Source organism: Ursus americanus, chromosome 18 (assembly GCF_024610735.1).
Source record: "Ursus americanus isolate L20-20 chromosome 18, mUrsAme1.1.p, whole genome shotgun sequence".
NCBI classification, from domain to species: Eukaryota; Metazoa; Chordata; class Mammalia; order Carnivora; family Ursidae; genus Ursus; species Ursus americanus.
The window spans coordinates 12,884,100-12,904,954 of NC_142144.1; the positions used below are offsets into that span (position 1 = coordinate 12,884,100).

Below are 20,855 nucleotides of genomic sequence, written 5' to 3' on the forward strand. Positions count from 1 at the left end.
GAGGCAGCAAATCCAGAGACTGGTGAGAGGTCCAGCCCCAGCCCCAAGCTAAGCTCCTAAAGCAAAGCTGGGCCCACAGGAGAGCCTGGTTCCAGGAGAGATGCCTGTGGCCCATCCCAAGTCGTGCTCAGCTAGCCAGAGAGGGGTAGAGAGGCTCCCTGCTGACAGAGGCAGCACCAGGTCTCCATGGAGCTCGAGAGAACAAGGCCTCCCCCGGATTTGCCTGTGAGGGTTAGTAGCAGAGAAGACGAGAGCAGCAGTAGCTCATTCAGCCATGGAACAGCAAAGAAAGAGGGCACTCCAGCTGCAGCCTGACCCTGCAGTCATTCGGATGGTCCTCGCAAGTTATGAATGGGACTCGGGGTCTCCAAGAAGTGCAGAGCTGGCCCGACCTGCTGCCCAACCAAACTCTGGCTCTTGGAGCACTGTGCGCCATGTCCCATTGTCCCCTTCACATAATTATGGTGAAAGCAGGTGGATGCAGTGGACTAAGGGGATGGTGGAGGGTGGCGGAATGCAGCATGGACATGAACCTCACCCCAGGCCAGGAGGAGGGAGAGCTGCCACCCTGACCTCCGTGCCCTTGCCTGAGAGGCTGCTAAAGGCTTTCCTAAGGCCGAGGCGAGGGCATCTAGGCGAGAGGAAGAAGTGGCTGCCATTCTGAGGCGGCCTTGCACTGGGTCCTGCATCCTGGGCTCTGGCCCATAGGAGGACACGAGAACCAGCCATGGATCCAGCGTAGTTGCCGTAACAACAGGGAGAATCTGGGAGGACAGAAGCCCCCCACTGCCCCACTAAATGCTAGATGTGCGTGGTGGGTGGAATCTGGATATCTTAGAACCATTTTCCTCCCAAGGGCAAGAAAACTTCTGAGTATCAGTCGGACCCTTCACCTGGCTCTTTCTCTCTCACGTCCTGGTGGACACAGGAACTGGGCAAGAGCCAGGCTCCGGACAGGCACAAACCCAGAGTGGAGCGCCTGGCTGGGGGCAGCCCTCCCAGCTGTCTCGGGGACCCACACCTCTCTGCCTCCTCATGCACAAAGCTCCCCTTGACGGTCTCCATGTGCCTCTTTGGCACCCCCAGACCTCAAGTTCTGGCCTCGCAGCAGCTCAGTGGCCCGGTCACTCAGGGAAGGGGCCTCCCAGAGGTCTGAGGACCAGGTACCAGGAGTCTGGGTTCAGTACGATTTCCAGGTGAGTCTCATGCACAGTGTCTATAGGAACTCTCAGCTCTAAGCTAAATCCCTCTTGCTGCTCCTCTTACAGAGTCCACTGGCTGATGTCCTCATGGGGGACCAGGGGTGGAGAGGGGACCAGCCATACGCGGGGAACAAGCAGCATCCCTCATCCAGGCCTCGAGGGGAGAGAACGTTGCCAGCGGCCACTGGCAGGCAGCCCCGCCCTGCCCCAAACTGCCAGGGTCCGGCTTTACCTTTTCTGCTTGGCTGAGCTCCTCCTTACTCCTTAGCCTATCCCTGTGGGGGGGGTCTGGGCCCAGGCCCTCGTCTTCTAACAACTGCGCGTTCATGGTCAAGAGCCAAGCGGCCGTGCGGTCCAGGGCATTGGGGCTCACAGGTGAAGGGCCCTATAATGAAACACAGCTGTGAGGGGCTGGAGGGAGGCAAGGGGGTGGTACCAGGTGAGTCACAGGGACAAGTGGCTCAGGGACATGGCAAGGGCAGGGGACCTCCAGATGGCCAGGTGGCTACTGATATAGTCCCAAACTCAGGAATTCCCACTCCCGGATGGCAGCCTGGGCGGAGTCAAGAGCCCAGGTGGCCTGACTGCCCCTCTCTGCCAGCCAGGTGAGAGCAAGTAAGCTTGGCCAGGCAGGCAGGCATTCAACCCAGAGCACATCCGTCCCAGATACTGTGTGCGGCCCCAGGGTGACATGAAAGCCCTGGAGGCCAGCTCAGAGCAGGAAGGTGGGAGTGCTGGGGGTCTGGTCGACTCCTACTCTGGGTGGGGCCTTAACAGGCCTGGAACTGGAGATGGATGGACCCCGCCCTCTTTCTCCCTGCCCCAGCTGCCCCTTGGGGAACTGGCAGAGAGACCCTAAGGCCACACTGTCCCTGGTTCAAAGGATTCAGGCAGGGGCCAGTGGGCCTGGGGGGGGGAGAGGTGATGTGTGGCAGGCTGGTGGGATGGGGCCAAGTGTGGCCTTTTTCAGCATGGGATGGCAGCTTAGGACAGGTGAAATGACCAGGAGGAGCAGCACGACATGGGTGGGGTATGATGGCCCAGCGGCCCGAGAGCGTGGGCTGCCCTCGGACAGAAGCACTGACCTGCTTGTGCACCGCACGAGGCTTCAGCTCCGGGCTGTCACCCTTGGACGAGGATGAGGGCTGCCGAAGCCGGGCTCCGGGGCCAGCCCAATCAGGCGAGGCCGACGCCAGGGTTCCACTTGAGGGCCGCGGGTACTGCAGGGTGCTCAGCAGGGTGGGTGGCGTCCGGCCACGAGGCGCAGGAGGAGGCGGTGGGGGTGGTGGCGGTGGCTGGTCGATCCTCCGCTGGGGGCCGGCACTGTTCTGCCGCGGCACCGTGGGCTGCCCGCCCTTCTCAGTCAGTGACATCTGCCGCCGCGCCAGCTCCCCGGGCCGCCGCGCCAGCTCCTCCGCGGCGCTGCTGAAACTCCCCAGCTTGGCGGCAGCTGCCAGCTCCTCACTGTTGCTGTGGGAGCTCAAGGAGCTGTGGCCCTCGGAGCCTGAGTCGCCAAGGCCACAAGGTGAAAGTGGCAGGCCAGCCGCCATCTGGTACACGGGGTTCTGGAAGGAGAGCGGCGCCAACAGCTGCGGCCGGCCGGGGGTGCCCTCAGAGGTGCCCGGCGTGGTCGGCGTCTGGCCTGCCCGCCGCACCGTGGCCAGCCCTGCCAGGCTCGCCGGGGCCGCCCGCGCTGGCCACCCGGCCACCAGCTGAGACGCTGGCGCCTGCCCGTCGGCGGTGAGGGCGTCGGGGCCCGCCGGGGAGCCCGCCTCCCCATCCAGCGTGCGGGCATCTTGGAGGTCCACCATAGACAGGCTCTTGCCACCATTGGCCATCTGAAGATCAGGCTCGTTGGCTTCCGAGTAACTCGAGCTGCGGGCAGGTGAGGGCTGGACCCCGGAGGACCTTGTGACAAAAAACAAGTCCTTGTTTTCGGGGGTTGGAGACGGTAACCGGGTGAAATCTATCAGACTGCAGGGAGACAAGCACACACAGGGAAAGAAGGGGAAGAGAAGAGCTGTGAATGCGGCCAAGGCGGGTCCAAACCGAGAGCCCCGCCAACCTGCCAGGGCCTGGCAGCCTGAGCCTGAGCTGGGGCTGCGCGGGAGGGGGAAGGCAGGGCAGAGGAGAGGAGGTGCGTGGGATGCAGAAGTGGGCGGGGTTTGGGACCACTGGCCCAGCTGCAGCACCAAACCACAGCCCCGGCAGAGGCCCCTGGCAGAAGCCACCACAGGGACCGAGCGGCCGGGACAGCTGCTCCTGCCCAGCACCTCCCTTCTAGGGCCGGTGCTGCTAGTTTCAGGCCAGGCTGCCCGCACGCCTGTTCCTGGCTCAGCTGCACCTTGGGACACTGGGTGCTGCGGCCTGGAGTGTTCTGGAAAATTCCCCTTAGCTAAACCCAAACCCACAACGCAGGGGCTCTGTTATCCAAGGGTCCGACTTCAAAGCCACAGGGGCTCCCGCAGCCTCTTCCCTCTTGTTCCTCACCAGACTGACAACCGGAGTGGGGACCTAGAAGCCTCCCCCCCCCCACCCAGCCTCCTGCTGCCACCTTTGTCTGACTGGCAGGCGGGGGCTGCTGTTCCTGGCGAAAACAAGGGATCAGAGGAGGATCCAAGGGTGTGACTCAGGCAGGGAGGGTCTGCACCTGCACAGGCAGGCCGCACCCTCCCCCAGTCTTCCAGCCTCTCCCTGGCCCCTCCCCAGAAGCTGGCTCCTTAGAAAGCACAATGTGGTGGGTTAGGTGGGCTCTGGAGGGAAGGTTGTGGTGGTTGGGGATAAACAGGGCTCTGAGCAGGTGGGGCTTCAACAGGGGGAGCTGGAGCTGGCTTAGCCTGGGATGGAGAGGATGCCTGGCTACCTCTTCACCAAGATGTGTCTTCCACCTGAACTGCTTTGCTTCTCTTGGCAGGTTGTGTGAAAGGACCCCCAAGACTCAGAGGGAGCTGGGAAGTGGTATCTAGGCCTCTGCATCTCTGGCCTCCTCCAGGGCCTCCAGTCCTGTGTACCACATACCTAGGTTCTTGATCTCAATGCCCTTGCCTGCGTACAAGCCTGCTGCCGCTACCACCTCAGAACAAGACTCAACTCCCAACTCAGCGGCTCCAGCATCCTTACCAGCTGGCCCAAAACGGCCCCTGGGAGGGCATGTATGACCGGGGCAGAAATGGTTCACTATAGACCCATGTCAGTCAAAGGAATATTCTCATTTTGACATTAACAATCGAGAACATTCTGCCTCCCTGTCCACCATGTGCTTTATTTACAGGTAACTGTGCCTTGGGGCTGAGGGCTCTGACTGTGGTCTGGACCTCAATCCCTCTCCTGGTTTCTGGAGCTCCCAGACTCAGAGCCTTGTAGTCAGTCAGTCACCCAGGCTCCTACTGAAAACACACATGCTTTAGTGCTACTTCTGGAGATTCTGATTCAGACACAGGAAATGTCGGGAAAGACCCAAGGTAACACACACCCGGGTAATCTAGAAGTGTATGGGACCAAATGGTTCTTCAACAGAGCATATTTCTCCAAGCCTTTGTTTGTGCTAGTTCCTCTACGTAGAAGACCTTTTCCACCAATGGAAATGTTACTTTTCCTAAAAAGCCCCAAACTCTGGCACCCCCTCCTCCAAGAAGCCTTCCCTGATTTTTCCCAAATGGAGGTTCACGCCTACAGCCTACATAACACAATTCAAGTCTCATCTAGTTTATTTTATGAACATTTGTGTAGACATCCTCCTCCCCAAATGAGGCTGCAGACAGGCTGTACCTTGCCTGCACGGGCACCCCATAACACCCGGTACGCCTAGCAGGTCTTACCCAGAGAGATCGTTCTCTATCACCATCTTCTGCAGCCCGGCCGAGATGCTGCTACTGCCCGAGCCAGGAGTGGAGGCCAAGTCATTGGATCCTGGCAGCTGCCCACTGCCTGGGGTGCTCAGTGCTGTGTGGACATCCCTCAGGATTCGAGGCAGGGGCCCCAGTTTGGATACAATGCTCTGCAAATACACAGCAAGAGGCAGGTGTGATCCGTGGGGGCCACTTGGGAAGGCCAAGTGCTCTGCAGCTGCTGTGGTTCAAAATCGCCGAGGATCCCCTTGGAAAGGCAGGCCCTGCCCTCCCCCACCTGTCAGATCCAACAAGTCTGGGAAGCTGCTGGGAAGGCCAGGAATCTGCAAATGAACATTTTTCCCAAGCCTCATGGTTATTTCTGGGAGTGGGGGAGGGGCACAAGGCCCAAAAGGAGAAATGGTGACCTAGCCCAAGCCTTCGACCCGAGTTTGTCCTATCCCCGTGCCCGAGAGGGGGGCCCAGGTGGAACCCCAGAATTTGCCACCACGACACCTCTTATCTGAGAGGCTTCTGGGATGGCCCTCTGCTTATGCACTGGCTTCCATGACTTTGTGCAGAAAAAAGTGTGAAAACTCAGGTAGTCAACAGAGCACAGACTTGAGAGGCAAACAGCTCGATTTCAAATCCTTGCCGCACCGGCCTCGGCTGTGACGGCGGCTGCCACCTCCCGTGCTTCCGCCTGCTCGTGCGGATGTAGAGGTCGGAGGCCGGCACAGGGACTCAGCAGGCAGTGGCCGTTAAGAGCGACCGGTGCTGGCAGCAGTGAAGCGACCCCTCTGCTGCCTCTCGCAGCCAAAGGGCAGTGGATATCCGCAAGCAGAAGGGAGCGCAGCAGCAAAGCGCTGGGACTAACCCGAGCGTCCAGCGACAGTGCAGCGGCCCGTGCACTCTTATGCCGGACAGCGTGCGGCCGTCAGAAAGCTCGCGGCGGTGGTGCAGTATGACTGACAACAGAGTGAGAAAGAAATGCACACTGCAGGCCCACCAAAGTTCTCACTTTACCATGAACAAAAGAGGCAAAGAACTCTGTGTCTGCATGTGCACTTCACATTTGAGCAGAAGTATCCAGAAAGCTGCACACCGGAGTGCCCTGAGTGGTCACCTCTAGGGAATGGGACAGGCGCAGGGAGGCCTCCCAGCCCCGTTTAGGCAGTAACTACTTTTGTAAGGTGGTCTCTTGAGGCCCTGGAAAGCAACAGATATTCTGGAAGCGGATCCTGGCAGGACTGGTCCTTGCTGCCAAAAACCTATACACGGTGTGGGCTGGGGCTACAGGAGCGACAGTGGAACCCAGGTCACAGAGGGTGCATGACAGGTGGCTGCAGCACAGTCAGAGGTGGCTAGGGGAAGAAGATTTTCAACTGATGGTCACGGGCAATTCTGGAAAGGTCTGCACCTTCCTGCAGAGTCTACATTTTTCACATCAGTGGCCTTAAAACCTAAAGCAAGGACATTTTTGGAGAAGCAGCTAAAGATGATCCCATTTCTCACAGGTACGGAGCACAGCTTCATGCACAAATCCGTCCACTCAATGCTGAGTGTGCAAAGGCACAGCCAAAACCCCAGTGGGCAGAGGGGGCTCCCGTGGCAGGTGCTGGCAAATGAATGGGACTCTCCCCAAGGAAATAGGGCACAGGGATCCCCAGTGTATGCTGATAGGGCCTGGGTTGGAACTTTGGGCTCCAGCACCCGGGTGGGCGACACTTTTACCCCCACACTTAGTCTGGGGGAGCACCCTCCAGCCCAGCCCCTGACCCCCTGCAGCCCCACGGGGCCAGGCACCTGCTCCAGCTGGCTGACAGCCTCCCAGAGCAGCGAGTGCAGACTAGAGAGCTCACGGCCCAGATCGATGTAGCCCTCGAAGCCGGCCGTGTTGGAGATGGTCTCGGGGTTGGAGATCTCCAACAGGAAACGCTGCATGTTGGTCCACTCGTGCTCCAGGAACTGGTTCATGAATGACATGTACTCCTCCTTGCTCCCAAACCTGGACAGAAAGCAGACAGAGTAAGTGCCCGGGGCCCCAGCCAGGAGCCCCCCTCCTCTGAGGCACCCTGCCCCCTCAACTCCCACCCCTCCTCGCCCACGGCGGTTGCCTCTCACGCCACTCACTCCCCCAGCCAACCAACCTATTCTGACTCAGGGCCCTCGTTCCTGGCTAAGCCCAGAGACCCTTTTTCGGGACCTTTTGTCACAGGACCTGGAATGCTCTGTGGCCCTCACTCTGCATTCACTGCTGGTCAATCACCTTCCTCTCTTCCTCCAAGTTTCAAAGGCTTGGTGCACAGATGCCTTTCAATGTGTTTGGCAGGTGTCTCTGCTGAGCTTTCAGACATGTACATCCATGGGCACCTCGCCTGTACTTGGCCTGGCCAAGTCTGGCATCAGCTGTGTCGCCCCAGACCCATGCCCCACCACCAGGCTTCCTAAGTGGGGATACCACTGTCCCCCCGAGAGCTGAGCCAGAAACCTGGTGGTGTCTAGCTTCTCCGTCTCTCACCAGTGAGACTGCTGACTTTATCTTCCAATAACCTCCAACCCCACAGCCACTGCCTCCTGTATCATCCCCAACACTTCCACTGTAGTTTCTTTTGTGGGAAGGAACCATGGCTACGCTCTCGGCCCTGTCTCTCAGCTGCCCGCTGTGCTCCCTCCAATCCCCGTGCCCCATGCTTTCAGGCTGACCAGAACAGATGAGAGCCAGCTTCCCTCTTGCTTCAAGCCCTCCGGTGGCTCCCCCAGCCCCACCTGCACTTCAAGTCCCCGCTGAGCGCGTGATGAGTCAGGAATGCCAGGGGGCCTCACCCGGCCAGCACACGGCCCTTCTGGGGTCTGCCCCACCTCTATTCCTCTCTCCTTGTCCTGACACACGGCAGGGGGCACATCTCCCAGGACGACCAACCTGGGGCCCTCTTAAAAGGCCTGCACATCTCTCTCATTGCTCTGCTGCTTATCCCACATCTCTCTCCCTGCGGAAGTGTGGGACCGGGAGGCTGGGGCCAGATGTGACTCAGAGCCCAGCACAGAGAGTCCTGCAGCAGGGCTCCGTCCACACTCTGAATGAGCCCTTCCGTTTCCACCCACTCGCTCCAAGGTACAGCTGAGAACACTGAAGTGCTTTATGAGCAAAGACATCCTTCATGGCATAAAACAAGGACAGTCTGAAACAACCTAGGAGCCCAACCACGCGGGACGGGCTAAGGAAATATGGGCCATTCTCCCTTGAAGGCATATTAGTCATTCATTGCAAAATGAGGCTTATGAATGTTAAGTACACGGGATAATCCTTATGATAAAATGTTAATTCGAAAAAGCAGAAGGAAAAAATATCTCCTCTTCTCACCTTTGAAAATGAAGGAAACATACCCAAATGCCATGTACTTTTTGTAGGGGGAGGATGAGGTGTGGAGATCTTATTTTGAACAATGGGGAAGGGAAGAACTGAGGATCACAGGGCCAGAAGCAGGGACTGCGTGCAGCCCAACTCCAGGGCAGAAAGACCCCCCGCCCGTCCCCGCGGCTCCAGCCAGGGCCCGCACTCTGCCCTGAGCGGGGCCCGGCACTCACTTGGCGAAGTTGGCCAGGTTCTGGGTGACCTTGGCGATGAGGGTGAGGGTGCGGGCGGTGCGGTCGTCAGGGTACTCCTGCAGCAGGTTGAAGAGCGAGGGTGACATGATGGCCGGGCAGAGGAAGCGCAGAAACAGGGAGGCACTGATGAGCCGCTCGCTGATGTCGGGCCGGCCGCGGCTGCTGCACTCCTGCCGCCACGAGGCAAACACCTCTTTCAGCTCCCGGGGGAAGACACTGCGGGGACAGAGGAAGGGGGGCTGGTCATTGGGCAGGGGGCCTGGGCAGGAGGGTGCAGAGCAGGGACCCGGTTCTGGGCCTGACAGCAGGTGAGCTGGGCTGTAGGAGAGCTAGCCAGCATGGGGGGGGGGGGTGCACGACGCCGCGAGGGCAAAGGGAAGGCTTGGTGGGAAGGAGCAGGGACAGCCGAGCTCCAGGCAGGGCAGTGGGCTCTCCACAAAGGGGCCGAAAGGGGAGGGGCACAGGCACAGAGAGGCCAGGTCTCTGTCCCGACCAGAACCAATGGCAACAGCCGGCCTGCCCCGGGGCTTCACCCTCTGCCTCCCAACACCGGGCACGAGGCTCTAGGGGAGAATGAAGAGAACACAACGATCCCTGCTCTCTGGACACCATCACTGGCTGCTGAGATTCACTCCCTCCACTTGAATCATGTTCAGAAATTAGACAGCTTCAGCAAAGCTCAGAATGATCAAGACGGGAAGAGCCTAATCACAGGATGATAACATAGCTCTCCACTTGCTCGGTGGGAAAGGAAATGGAGGGACTGACCCCCCCAGCGGGGTCCAATGGGAATGGGCAGGGTTCCCAGCACCCAGCTGGGTGCTCTCTCTGCTGGGCATCCGCAGCCTGCCACAGTCAGGCCCCACTGGCTAATCTTGAAGTGCTTTCCCTATGTTTTCACCCTGAAAAGACATGCCCCCACCCTGGGGCAGACCAGGCCCCCACACTCCATGGACTCTATGCCTGGCTCTATCACTAGCTCAGGGTGCTCTGAGCAGATGCCTGGCCCTCCCTGACCTTCAGTTCCCTCACCCTTACAGTGATAACAGGGCCTGCCCTGACAAGTTCACACAGCCATCTCAAGGCCATAGGAAGCCTTGATCAACTCACAAGGCTTTTGCCCAACAAACCCAGCACCTGCCCCGCAGGCCCTCTGCAGCGAATGTGGCTGAACCAACAAGAGCGTGCTAGAGAGACAGTGACGGGGGCGCGGGGGAAGGACCTTGAGCCCTGGCCCTCGAAACGCCTGACCCAAGACCAGGCAGGCGGCAGCTGTGGACGGCCCTGTCCAGAACAGAAAGGTGCTTCTGGGCCTCTGACAAATACCAGAAAGAGGAAGTGGAAAATTGTTCATGGATATGTTTTCCTGTGTCCCACACCCAGTCTGCCCTGGGAACGGGGGACAGAGGGTGAAAGCACAGCCCAGCCCAAGGGTGGGAGGTAAGTTCCCAAAGAGTTCAGGGCTATGCCTCCAGCCCCAGGCCCAGGGGTCATTTCTGGCCCAGCCCGGGGGGCCGGGCTGACCCTAGGTGAGTACCCGGCGCAGCCCAGGGGCAGGGGGACGTGGTAGGAGGACATCCGTTCTACTGGCTCTGGCTATTCCGTCTGCTCCCTACCCAAGGCTATCTCTCACCTGGCAGGCCTATCTCAGCCTGTCTTTCGGGAGCAGTAAGCCACTCCCAGGCCCTCCTAGGTCCAGCCCTGAGCTGCTGGGTCCATCTGTCCCCAGGGTGTTCCAAGTATATGCAGGAAACAGATTTGGACACAGGCATAATCCCACCCTGACGGGATCAGGGCTGTGGACAGGGGTGCCCAGGAGGGGTGAGACCATGAAAGGGGGGCCACCGAAGGGAGGCAGGCATAAGGCCTTAAAGCAGGGAGGGAGGCAGCATGTGGAGGTGGGTTCGTGGGGTGAGGCAGGCCCTGCCAAAGAAAGGAGTCAGGTATGGCGCGGGGGACAGTTGGGGGTGGGGCAGCACCCCTGTGGGCAGCTGAGAGGTCTTGCATGAAGCCATCCACCGGCCCCAGGAGGGTGCCTACAGGGCCTTGTCCGCCTCGCTCCCTCGTGCTGCAGCTCCAGCACCGACGACAGTGGCCGGCACACGGATGGGGCCGCTAAGAAACCTGCAGATGCGCGGCCACGTCCGGATTGCCACACCGCAGATCCCGACACCCCTTTACATCGGCGAGCCCACAGAGGACCAGGACGGGGGCCCGCGGGGCGGGGGGTTCCGATCCCAGAGCCACCCTTTGGAAGCGATGTGAGGCTGCAGCTGGGCCACCGGCGCCCTCGTTAAAGCCACGCTGCGCCGTGCCATGTAGCAGTCAGGGACAACGGAGCCCAGGGGTTGCGGCGCGGGGCAGGGCACGGGCGGCACTGACCAGTAAGAGTTGATGATCTTGCAGAAAGCCAGCTCGCAGCACATCTTGAGGTTGCCCTGGTGCTCAGGGAGGTCGGCGGCCGAGCACTTGCTTGGATCTACTTCGCAGTTCTCATCCGACTCATACAGCGCTTTGATGAACTCACCTGGGGCCAGGAGGGCACGGAGCGGGTGTGAGGCTGGCGAGCGCGGGCCACCCCCTGCCCGCCCGCTAACCTGCACCCTCCCTACCTAGCGCATCCTGCAGGTACTTCTGGCCCACCAGCTTGAGGTACTCCTCGATGGCCTTAGTGGCCAGCGTGTTCTCCCGGAAGATAAGGTGCTCGTTGTCCCCGCAGCGGTCCACCTCTGACATCATCAGGTCCGTCAGGAAGTCCTGGGAAGGCGAGAGGTGAGAAGAGCGGATGTGAGCAGGCCTGGAAGGCAGGACCCTAAGATCTCAGCCAGAAGCACCCGCTTTTTGAGCCTGCTCCACTGCCATGCTGCTGGAGCCCACCCTTGGGGGCTGCTGGGGGGGAGCACGGGCGGCCCACGGAGGGTAGACACCCAGAGGCGGTGACGTGAGAGCTGGGTCCTGGGATTGGGGAGGCAGGCCTGGGCAACAGCATGCCACGTAGAGCCATGAGCCAGCTGCACCGCGGTCAGACCTGCCAGACTCAAACCCTGTTCAGCCTGGGCCAGAAGACCAGAGCAGAACTCCTTTCCCATCGCCAACAGCGCTAAAGAGGACAGATAGGCCACCCTCCCTCCATCATATAAGCAGCTGCCACCATCCACCCGCCCGTGACTCTGACGGGGTCTCCCATACCAGACAGCTTTGTTCTGCACCGCCCCACAGAGGAAAGCGGTCCAGATGCCCTGGAAGGCAGTGGGCCAGGGCTCCGATGGCGAGAACACAGTCCTCGGCTTGGGTGGTAAGGCGGCCCCTCACTGCTGTGGGTCCCAGACTTCTGGAAGGCAGCTGTGAAGCTGATGAGTCTATGGGTCCCCTACACAGGGTCATGGGAAGACCCTGGGAGCAGCCTGAGCCCACGTCCTCCCTCCTGACTGCAAAGATGCGGTACGGGGAACCTGCCTCCCTCGGGAGCCCCTACCTCCTCATGCCCTCAGCCAACCCTGTGACCTGGGGGAGGGGAAGACAGGGAATCGGAGACCCCGGGGAGGGTGATGGAGGTGGCAAGGTGGCCAGCATGGGCCAGGGTTGCAGGTGCTCTGGAAATCCCTCACTCCGATATGTACAACTTTAGGCCATTTGAAATCACAAGTGGCCCTTGAAATACAGAACTGAGTTCTAGGTGCAGGAAACCTACTGGCCAAAGGAGGAACGGTAGGGGCCGCGGGAGAGAGGGGAGCGGCCAATGCCTCTCTGGGTACCACACAACCTGAGGACCCCTTCCTGCCCTGCCCATGACCTGTAGGGCCCCCTTCTCTGAACAAACAGAAGCGGAGGCAAGTACTGCATGGGGCCCTGCAGCTCTACTGGGCTCCTGCTCACGGTCACAGGTCTTCCACAACTCCTGGGGTGGATGCTAGGCCCAGGATGCAATGAGGAGGAGCTCTCTTTAGAGCTAAAACCCAACGAAGGGGAACAGGCACAGAATAGTAAGGTGACCCGTCCAAGTCCGCAAAGCTACCTGGGCCGGATCTGGAGTGGGGATGGCAGGGAGAAGCCTTGGAGTCCAAGGACAGGAATTCTGCAAAGCCACGGCCCAGAAGCGCAGAGCCTGGTGAGAGGGCAGGAAGGTGCTGAGATGCCCACTCATACAACCTTTACCTTGGGATTGCAGGGTCCTTATCAGACACACTGCCTCTCACCCAGAATGCCCCACTAGTTCCCAAGAGCTCAGAGAGGGCGAGCTCATATGCACATCACCCCAGCGTGAGTTACTTTCTATCCTTTTGCCTAATGATCCCCCAGGCCCACTGAGGGCGGCTGGAGCCTGGCTTCCAACTCCCTCCACGGTGAGCACCTAAGAACAAAGGTCACTGCAGATGGGAGTTGGCTTTCCAGGCCAGCCCAGCCCTTGGGGGTCAGCTATTGAGAGAACAGACACAGCCGCAGAAGAGGCCTCCCTCCCTCCCTGCGGGCCAGGGGCTCCCTTAGTTCATTCAGTTTCCCGGCTGCCTGCCAACACTGACCAGGATACTAGGGACAGTGTAGCCAGAGCCTGTCCTACCTAGTCAGGTCCAAAGGCTGGGGGAGGGAGGAGGAAACTCAGCGCTCCCTCCCCGCATGGAGACCATGCTGAGAAAGTCCCTCTCCTTGAGGGGGGCCACCAGCCCAATAGGCAGGGGGGCTCTGGAGGGCCCAAAGGGGGCCAAAAGACTTCTGGGAACAGGTAAGGGAATAAGGGGCCCTGATGGGAGTCATGTGCCTTGGCCCCCAACCTGCATATCCCCCTGCCCCAGACTGTGAGGGCTCAGGACCCTGACACATGGCAGTCCCTCACCTCCATCACAGGCCACTTGGCTCTCAAACCACACCATGTCCAGAGGCCAGAGGCCCAGCTCCTTCTTTTTTTCTCTTATAGGTAAGACATTTGTGTTTTATTCTCCTATGACACAGGCCAGCACCCGAAGCCCTCTCCAATGCCCAGTCCTTCTCCACTGCACCCCCTTCAGGTAGCTCCCCACCAATGGAAGCGGCAGGGTGAAGGGGGGCCCACCTTGGAGGCCCACGGAACCACACTCCACCATGCTGGGCAAGTGAGTGGTAGGGAGCCTTCCTGAAGGAGCCTACTTTTCTCCAGAACCAGCTGGGAGGGGCTGAAGCGTAGTCTGGAAGATGAAAGGAGGTGGGGCCCTCCAACCCTAGAGGAGGGCTGCGGATGGCTCTGGGACAATCCCCGTTCCATGAGCTGTGGGGCTGGGAATAGCTGTCGCCAGAGCTGGCTGACTGCTGAATGGCACAGGCACTGTGAGCACCACGTGTAAGCCTGTGCGTCTGATGTGCGATGGTGAGGCTGGGGGCTAGGACAGGCCGTCACATGTCAGGGATGTCCCCTGAATCCTGCCTCACTGGACGTGTGTCTGGGAGTGGCTGGCCCCTGGATGCAGCGGGGAGGCTCCTCAGACCCACTCCTTCGCTCTAAGCCACAGCCCCCCATCCACTGGCTGCATATGTGTGTCAGCGATCAGCTCCAACCACGGAGGAGGGACACAAAGCCCCCCACTCTGTGACGCAACTCTTGGGTTTAGGGAGCCCACCTGGCTGTGACGGAAGTCTCCGGGAGAGCTGAAATCCCAGACTCAGACACGGGAACAGCGGGTAGCCCAGTGCACATCCCCAGGCCTCCGCGTGGGGCCACACAACGTGGAGGACCCGCCTGTGCCCACACACGTACCTTCACCTTGCCCGTGCTCTGCAGAATGTGCACCAGGGCCGATGCCATCTCCTCCTTGGTCTTGGCGCTGAGGATGGGCTCGAGCGCTGCACAGAGCCCCAGGTAGTGGTTGGTGATGTGCTCGGCAAACTCCTTGTACATCTCCATGGGCAAGATGGTGATGGTCTGGTAGCGCGCCTTGATGCGGATCATGGGCCCGGGGCCCTTGCCACCCTTGGGGTTGGGCGTCACCACCGGGTACCATTTCTCCACGAACTGTCGCCCGGCCACAGAGGCAGCCGGCAGGCTCACCAGGCCCAGGTAACTATTGCGCTCCTTCTTCTTCTTCTTGTCAGTCTCCCGGTACAGGTGGACGGTGACAGTGCGCAGGGGTGGCAGGTTGTGGAACTCAAAATGCTCCCCCCAGAAGACATTGTCGGTCTTGAGCTTGCCCGTGGTGCGGGCATAGAGCACGTCGTCCAGGCACAGCTCACACAGGTACTTCTTCTTGGCCGGCAGGTCCTTGGCCTCGATCACCCACAGCTTCAGGATGTGCTCCACACGCCGGCTGTTGTCCTGCACAAAGCACAAGGAGGCCATGCTCACCGTGGGGCCCGCGGAGAGCTCTCAGGCCCAGGAGGGGCCCGGCCCCGACACGGGATCCGGAGGAGGCAGGGACAGCTCTGGAGCTTGGTGGACAAGGGGCTGGGTCTCTGTTCTGCCTTGTACTAGCCCACTGACCTTAAGCCCGTGACTTAACTTAAGCCTCAGGTCACTTTTCCGTGAAATGGGAATGAAACAGAGTGACAGATCAAGTAAGAGGTTGGCACGATGCCTGGCACAGCAGGTGACTGTGCCATTGACCAGCTTTTCTGCACTTTGCCAATCTGTAAAGTCACTTAGGAGGTGACCGCTGCTAAGGCCCCTTCCCTACTGAGGTCACAGTGACCAGGACTCAGCCTGAGCCCTGAAGGCAGCCATGGAGGCAGACATGGAAGCAGCCAATTACAGCAGGGATCCATGAACCTGATGGGAGAAGCCTGGGGGCCCAGCAGCCTAGGCCAGTGGTGCTTCTCTGAAGGAGACTGGAGTCCAAGCTGGAACTGGATGCATAAGGAACATGAATTCCAGGCAGCAGGACACTAGCACCCAAGTCCTCAGCAGCCCCATACTCCGTTCTCTGGCCCAGCCTCATCAATGTGCAGCTTCAAGGACGAAGGCCCGTGGCCCGCGTCACCCTGGCCAACTGGAGCTCTCCTTCAGGGCCCAGCACCACTGCCCACTCGGGCGCTGCCTCCACCCCCCATCGCAGCTGACACCAGAGATCCCTACTTCCGTCCCTCTTGCCAGAGTCTGCGTCTGCTCTGGGTCCAGGCCTACCTTGTTGGGGTGTACCGCTCGCCGGAGGTTCTCCATCCACTTATCCCGCTCGGCTGCCGATCGGCACGAGAAGCACTTGCTTCCGGACGACGTTGTCACCTGTGGGGGATGGGCAGGGCAGTGTCACAGAGGAGGCGAACACAGCAAGGCTAGTATGAGGGAAGACCTCTGGGCCTTGTGGGACTTCAGCTGCCAGTTCTGCGCCACAGCCACAGGGAGGGGGCAGAACAAGGCTCACAATGATCACGTTTGCAGGTGACGCACTGAGACCCAAGGTCTCGGAACAGGTCCACAACAGTAGGACAGCCCAGGCCTGGCTCCCTTGCCTCAGCACCTCTGTCCACAGGAAAGCATCTTTCTGGCTCCAATCTCACTCTCCCAGAGATGGGAGGAGAGAAGGTAAGGGGGCCCCCTGCCCAGGTCATAGGGCAATGCTTACCCCGAACCTCCCTCTACAGGTAAAACCACAGGTACCAAGAAGATAACCACAGGTAAGCACAAAGGATCACCTCAGTCCTCAGCTGACACCCTCTCATGGTTCTTTTGCCAACTGACAGTGACAATAGTGATGGTCACAGAAACTTAACATTTTGGGGGCCACATTGGAGAAATGAGAATTGGGCTATCTCGGCCTGCTGAGCCCTGGGGTCCTCCTGCCTGGATCCCTTACCCCCACTGTCTCTCATCCTTTGGTCTCCTCCAGGTGAGGGAACCTGACCAAGCAGCTCTGTTCTGTTCCTGCTGTCCCCAGCACCAGGCCAAGGACTCTACAGGGGGAAAGCCGACTCCTTATGATCCAGCCACTAAAGGGTCTGCACAAAACAGCACCCCCTGCTGTGGACAAGCAGACAGGCATCATCTTCAGCCCGTCCCAGGAAAGAAGTCAGAGACCAGCTGGACCAGGAGTCTTGAACCAGAAATGGCAGCCAGTGGGCACAGGGTATGGGGCAGGTGCCAGGCCTCACTCCATTCTCTCCCCAGGGCCAGGGGTGTCTAGAGGTTGTCCCTGGGTAGCTGATTTTCATTACCAGGCTCATTCCTCTATCAGAGAGCTCCCCTAATCATGCCAAGATTGTTGGGGGTGGGAAGCTTCCCAGAAACAAGGTGGGAAGAGAATATGAATAATTGGAGAAGCGATTAGGAACTCCCAGGAATATCTGCAACATTAACTACCCTGGTCCTGGTTTGGCCTCAGGCTTGCTGTGCGGCTGCTGACATCTTCTTGACCACTCTGGGCCTCAGCTTCCCCATCTACAGTGAGGGACTGGGCAGGTCAGAGCCTTGCACACCCTGCAGAGGTTGGGTGACCGTCCCTTTGCTCTCAAACCTCAGGCCACAGAAAGCTAGGGCAGGAAAGGTTCTAGCTCTCATTATGCAGAAGGGGAGATAAGCCCAAAAAGGGGGATACTCTCTACTACCCCACATTTCATTTGAGAGGTTTCTAAGGAGGGGTGAGCAAGCTCTGGGGCTTAAGCAATTCTATACAGGCTTTCACTCCCTTCACCCACTGGGACCTTGTGCCCCTGCACACGGAGGACAGTGCTGGCCCGTTTGCAAGGAGCCCACGGAGCAGGAACAAAGCCCCCCATCTCCCAGCTCCACCTGGTCTCTTAGGAACCAAAAGGTATGAGCAGATTCCAGCCTTGCCCCAAAGAACCCGGCCCCCACTGAGGCCGGAGCACTCCAGAGGGGTGTCTGGATGCGACCTGGCCTCACCGTGATGACACCGGTGCTGCCCCCCACCCCTGCAGGGGGACCCACCTCGAAGCAGTAGTCCTGGCCCAGGATGCTGCTGTGCACGGGCTTGATGACCACCTCCTCCTCCATGCTGAGGTCCAGCGCTTCTACCGCGCTGCTGGGGCTGAGCAGGGACTCGTGTGAGCGAGACTCCTTCAGCCTGGGCATCAGATGGGACCTGGGGGTGGGTGGTTCTTATGTCAGGCCCAGCCTGCCACTCCCCCTCCCTTCCCCCCCTTCTCTGTGAGGCCTGCCCAGACCTCCCAGCGAGAGGCAATCACTCTTCCCAAGAAGGGAGCATGACAGTACTGGAGTTACAGGGACCCGCCAGGCCCTCTTCCCCACTGAGGGACTCTGGCGAAGTGGCTCAGCCTCTAAGGGAGCAAATGGCTGAGGATGAGGCCACCACTCAGGAGCTGAACATCAGCACCGAATTTGGGGTAGGATCCTGGCCCTTGAGACCCACAGGACCCAAGCAACCTTCCCCACCTCCTCTCCTTGGCCCTTGTCTTCCTCCAAAACCAAAACAGTCACCCATTTGTCCAGAACGTCACTGTCAACAGACCCCTTTCCCAGAGAGCATCCCAGTCCACCCACCAGCCCTGCTCAGGGCAGGAGAGCCACAGGCACTTCTGCTGCTCCCCTCTTATACATGAGGACCTGAGGCTCAAACCAGAAAGGTCGCAGCAGTCTCTGCACGGTACCTGAGACACCGAGACTCCGACAGGGCCCGTGTGCTGGAACTTGGGGGCCAAGGCCAGGGTCAGTGGGCCCAATGCAGGCACAAAGAGCAGAGGTAGTTGGCCACCTGGTGCCCAAATGGAGTCCAGACCAGGATGGGCTCTGACAGACCTGGCCTTGGACCTGGGCCCACCGCTCACTTGCTGTGCGGCCCTGAGCAAGTCACTTCCCCTCTCTGAGCCTCGGTCTCCTCAGCATCACATGGAAAGCACCTCAGATGACACCTGCACCAGAGCTTGGTGGAGTCCTTCTCAGAGAGGTGACTGTCCCTTCCAGAGCCAATGGTACACAGCACTGCCCCACCAAAGCCCCTTCCCACAGCCGGGACCTGAGGACTAGCAGGCCTGCTAAGCAAGCCCTCCCCTGGCATGGAACCTGGGCAGGCCTTGCCCCTACTCTTGTCCACAGCCCAAACCCCTGCAGCTGGCATAGAACCTACCCAGGGCTGAGCTCACCCAGACTTCCTTCCCCCAACACCCTCTGCCGTTCAGCTCCTGCCCTCTAATGGCCCAAGGCTCACGCTGTCATTCTCTCCCTGTCTCAGCAAAGACCCCACCTCAGGCAGGAAGATCTGGCAGGGTCACCAAACACTTCCTGCAGGCACAGCCCGGTAGCCCGTATCTCCATGACCACTGGAGGTAAGGGGGAGCCGAGGCCCACTATGTGGGGGCTCCAGAATCCAGAGATGAGCCAACAGGCCCTGCCCAGAGGCCCTCACAGGCTGCAAGAGGCCACCCTCCACACCCCCGTCTCTACATGTCCATGGCAACAGCCCTCTCTAACACAGAGTCCTGTGCTAGGCACTCCATGGGAGTCAGAGCTGGAAGTGGGACCCCAGCCCTTTGGAACCCCATAGCCTGACCCAAAAGACCCAGTCAGCCTCCCCACAACTGTTCCCCATGCCCAGCGTGAAGCTGGCACAGGGTAAGGCTCAGATCACTCAGGCTGAAGGGATGTGTTCAGGTAGGACTCCCCAGAGCTTGAGGGGAATGCGCAGAGGGAAGCTGTGAGGCAGGCTGAGGTCAGGTTACAGGCAAGCCGAACCCCCAAACTCACATGTGGAGCTTAGTGGGGCTCAAGCCCACGGGCACACTCAGCGACACTGCGTCTGCTGCTCTAGCACCCTCTCCCCGGGAGGCAGCTTTGACAAACATGTGCTGCGGCCTACCTCGCCACCCCACTCCGGGTGCTAACGGGCCCCTTCCCTAACCAGCTCCCCAGGCGCTGCTCCAGCAGCCCATTCTCTGCCCCCTTCACAGCACTGGCCCAGGCTGTGGGTAGGTCTGCAGTCCCCTCGGCTGCAATATGCCACCCCGGGCTGCCCACCACATGGGGCAAACTCCAGGCCTCCCTCCCAGAATGGGGCTTCATACCTCAGTGCAAGAGACGCCCTGCCCCAGGTGCTGGAAAAGTCACCCCACCTAGGAAGGGCTGGGACCCACAGCTCCCTATGCTTGCTGTCCAGGACTGAAAACCCAGCCCGCAGGCCAGGATCAGGCTGCTTTCTGGCCCAGCCTGGAAGCCCCTGCCAGGTAAGGATGCTGGGAGGGCGGAGTAGGGACCCAGGAAGTGCAAAGGGAGGAGGTGACGATGTGCTAGGGCCGCCTCCTGCCTGGAGTGCCTGGATGAGGTGGCTGGGGAGAGGAGAGGGAGGCATGGTTCAGCAGACTGATCCTGCCCACGGAGAGCTAGGTGTTACAGCCTGGGAGCCCCGCAGGTCGAGGTCAGACCAGAAAGCAGCAAGAGCCTGGAACCTACAGCTGCAGAACCCTCCTCTTCCTTCCTCACCATCCTGCTCCATAAACATGCCCCAGCTGGCCCGGGCCTCCCCAGGAAGGCTCCTGGCTGAACAGAGGACCGTGGGGAAACTCACGGTTAAGGTATCCCGGCTACAGTTGGGCAGCCATGACCCTCCCAAACTCCCGTGGGCTTCTCCAGGCCGGGAACCTGGAGCAGAGGCTGCACCCCCATGCGCCTAGACTCACTAGGAGGAGGAATGGGGGGAGGCGGCACCAGGGCCAGCCATTAGCTACTCCAAGGTCTGCTGGGCTGTTTCTGCACAGTAGAGGGCCAGGCTTGAAGCGCCGCCCCGTTGGGTGGGGGCCGGGCCAGCGGGCCTGGGATCCCGTATTCACATGCAGACACATACCCTTCCCGCTCAGCCTGGAGTCCACCTGTTTCCCTCCTCCCCAAAAGGCTCCTGGCAGGAGAGAAAAGGGGCACAAGAGGCCCAGAGGGAGCTGTTCTGCTGTGACCCTGCCAGGGTGAAAGCTGCTGGCAGAGGGTGAGTGTGCCCCTGGTGGTGGCTGATAAAATGACGAGGGCTCGGGAAGGAAAAATGGTCATTTGGTCACTTCCTGAACCCAGAAGGATGACCAAATGGCCTAAGAACCGCCTCCTCCAGGAAGCCAGCCCTGTCCCGGGCCTGCAGGACCCCCTAATACCGCACAACAGCCCACCCCATCAATTAGCCAAAGCAGGCCTTCACCCCGCCCTGCCTTTGCCTCAGGACAGCATTCTGGGGCAGCATTTTGCTCACCTATAGCTCACATACAGACTGGGCAAAAGCCCAACGAGGCAGGGAGGGCGGGCGGAGGGTACCGCAGACTGCCCAGGCTCCAAGGGGCAGCGAGTAGGCTCCGTCTCCCTACCCGG

At 60.0% G+C, this 20,855-nt stretch overlaps 1 protein-coding gene across 12 annotated transcripts in view; it reads right to left on the reverse strand.

Moving 5' to 3' along the window:
* The window catches only part of DAB2IP (DAB2 interacting protein), a 191,437-nt gene that overhangs the window by 14,846 nt on the left and 155,736 nt on the right, over positions 1 to 20,855 (reverse strand). For 11 of the 12 annotated variants that reach the window (XM_087869398.1, XM_045791026.2, XM_045791023.2 and 8 more), the window contains 10 exons: positions 17,484 to 17,637; positions 15,723 to 15,821; positions 14,364 to 14,918; positions 11,251 to 11,395; positions 11,021 to 11,165; positions 8,618 to 8,854; positions 6,836 to 7,037; positions 5,021 to 5,199; positions 2,288 to 3,176; positions 1,435 to 1,587 (listed from right to left, as the gene is read on the reverse strand). In XM_087869398.1, the coding sequence (XP_087725524.1) occupies positions 1,435 to 1,587; positions 2,288 to 3,176; positions 5,021 to 5,199; positions 6,836 to 7,037; positions 8,618 to 8,854; positions 11,021 to 11,165; positions 11,251 to 11,395; positions 14,364 to 14,918; positions 15,723 to 15,821; positions 17,484 to 17,637 (2,758 nt within the window). The remainder of the gene's footprint in view (positions 1 to 1,434; positions 1,588 to 2,287; positions 3,177 to 5,020; positions 5,200 to 6,835; positions 7,038 to 8,617; positions 8,855 to 11,020; positions 11,166 to 11,250; positions 11,396 to 14,363; positions 14,919 to 15,722; positions 15,822 to 17,483; positions 17,638 to 20,855) is intronic. The other variant, XM_045791025.2, reaches the window with a different exon arrangement.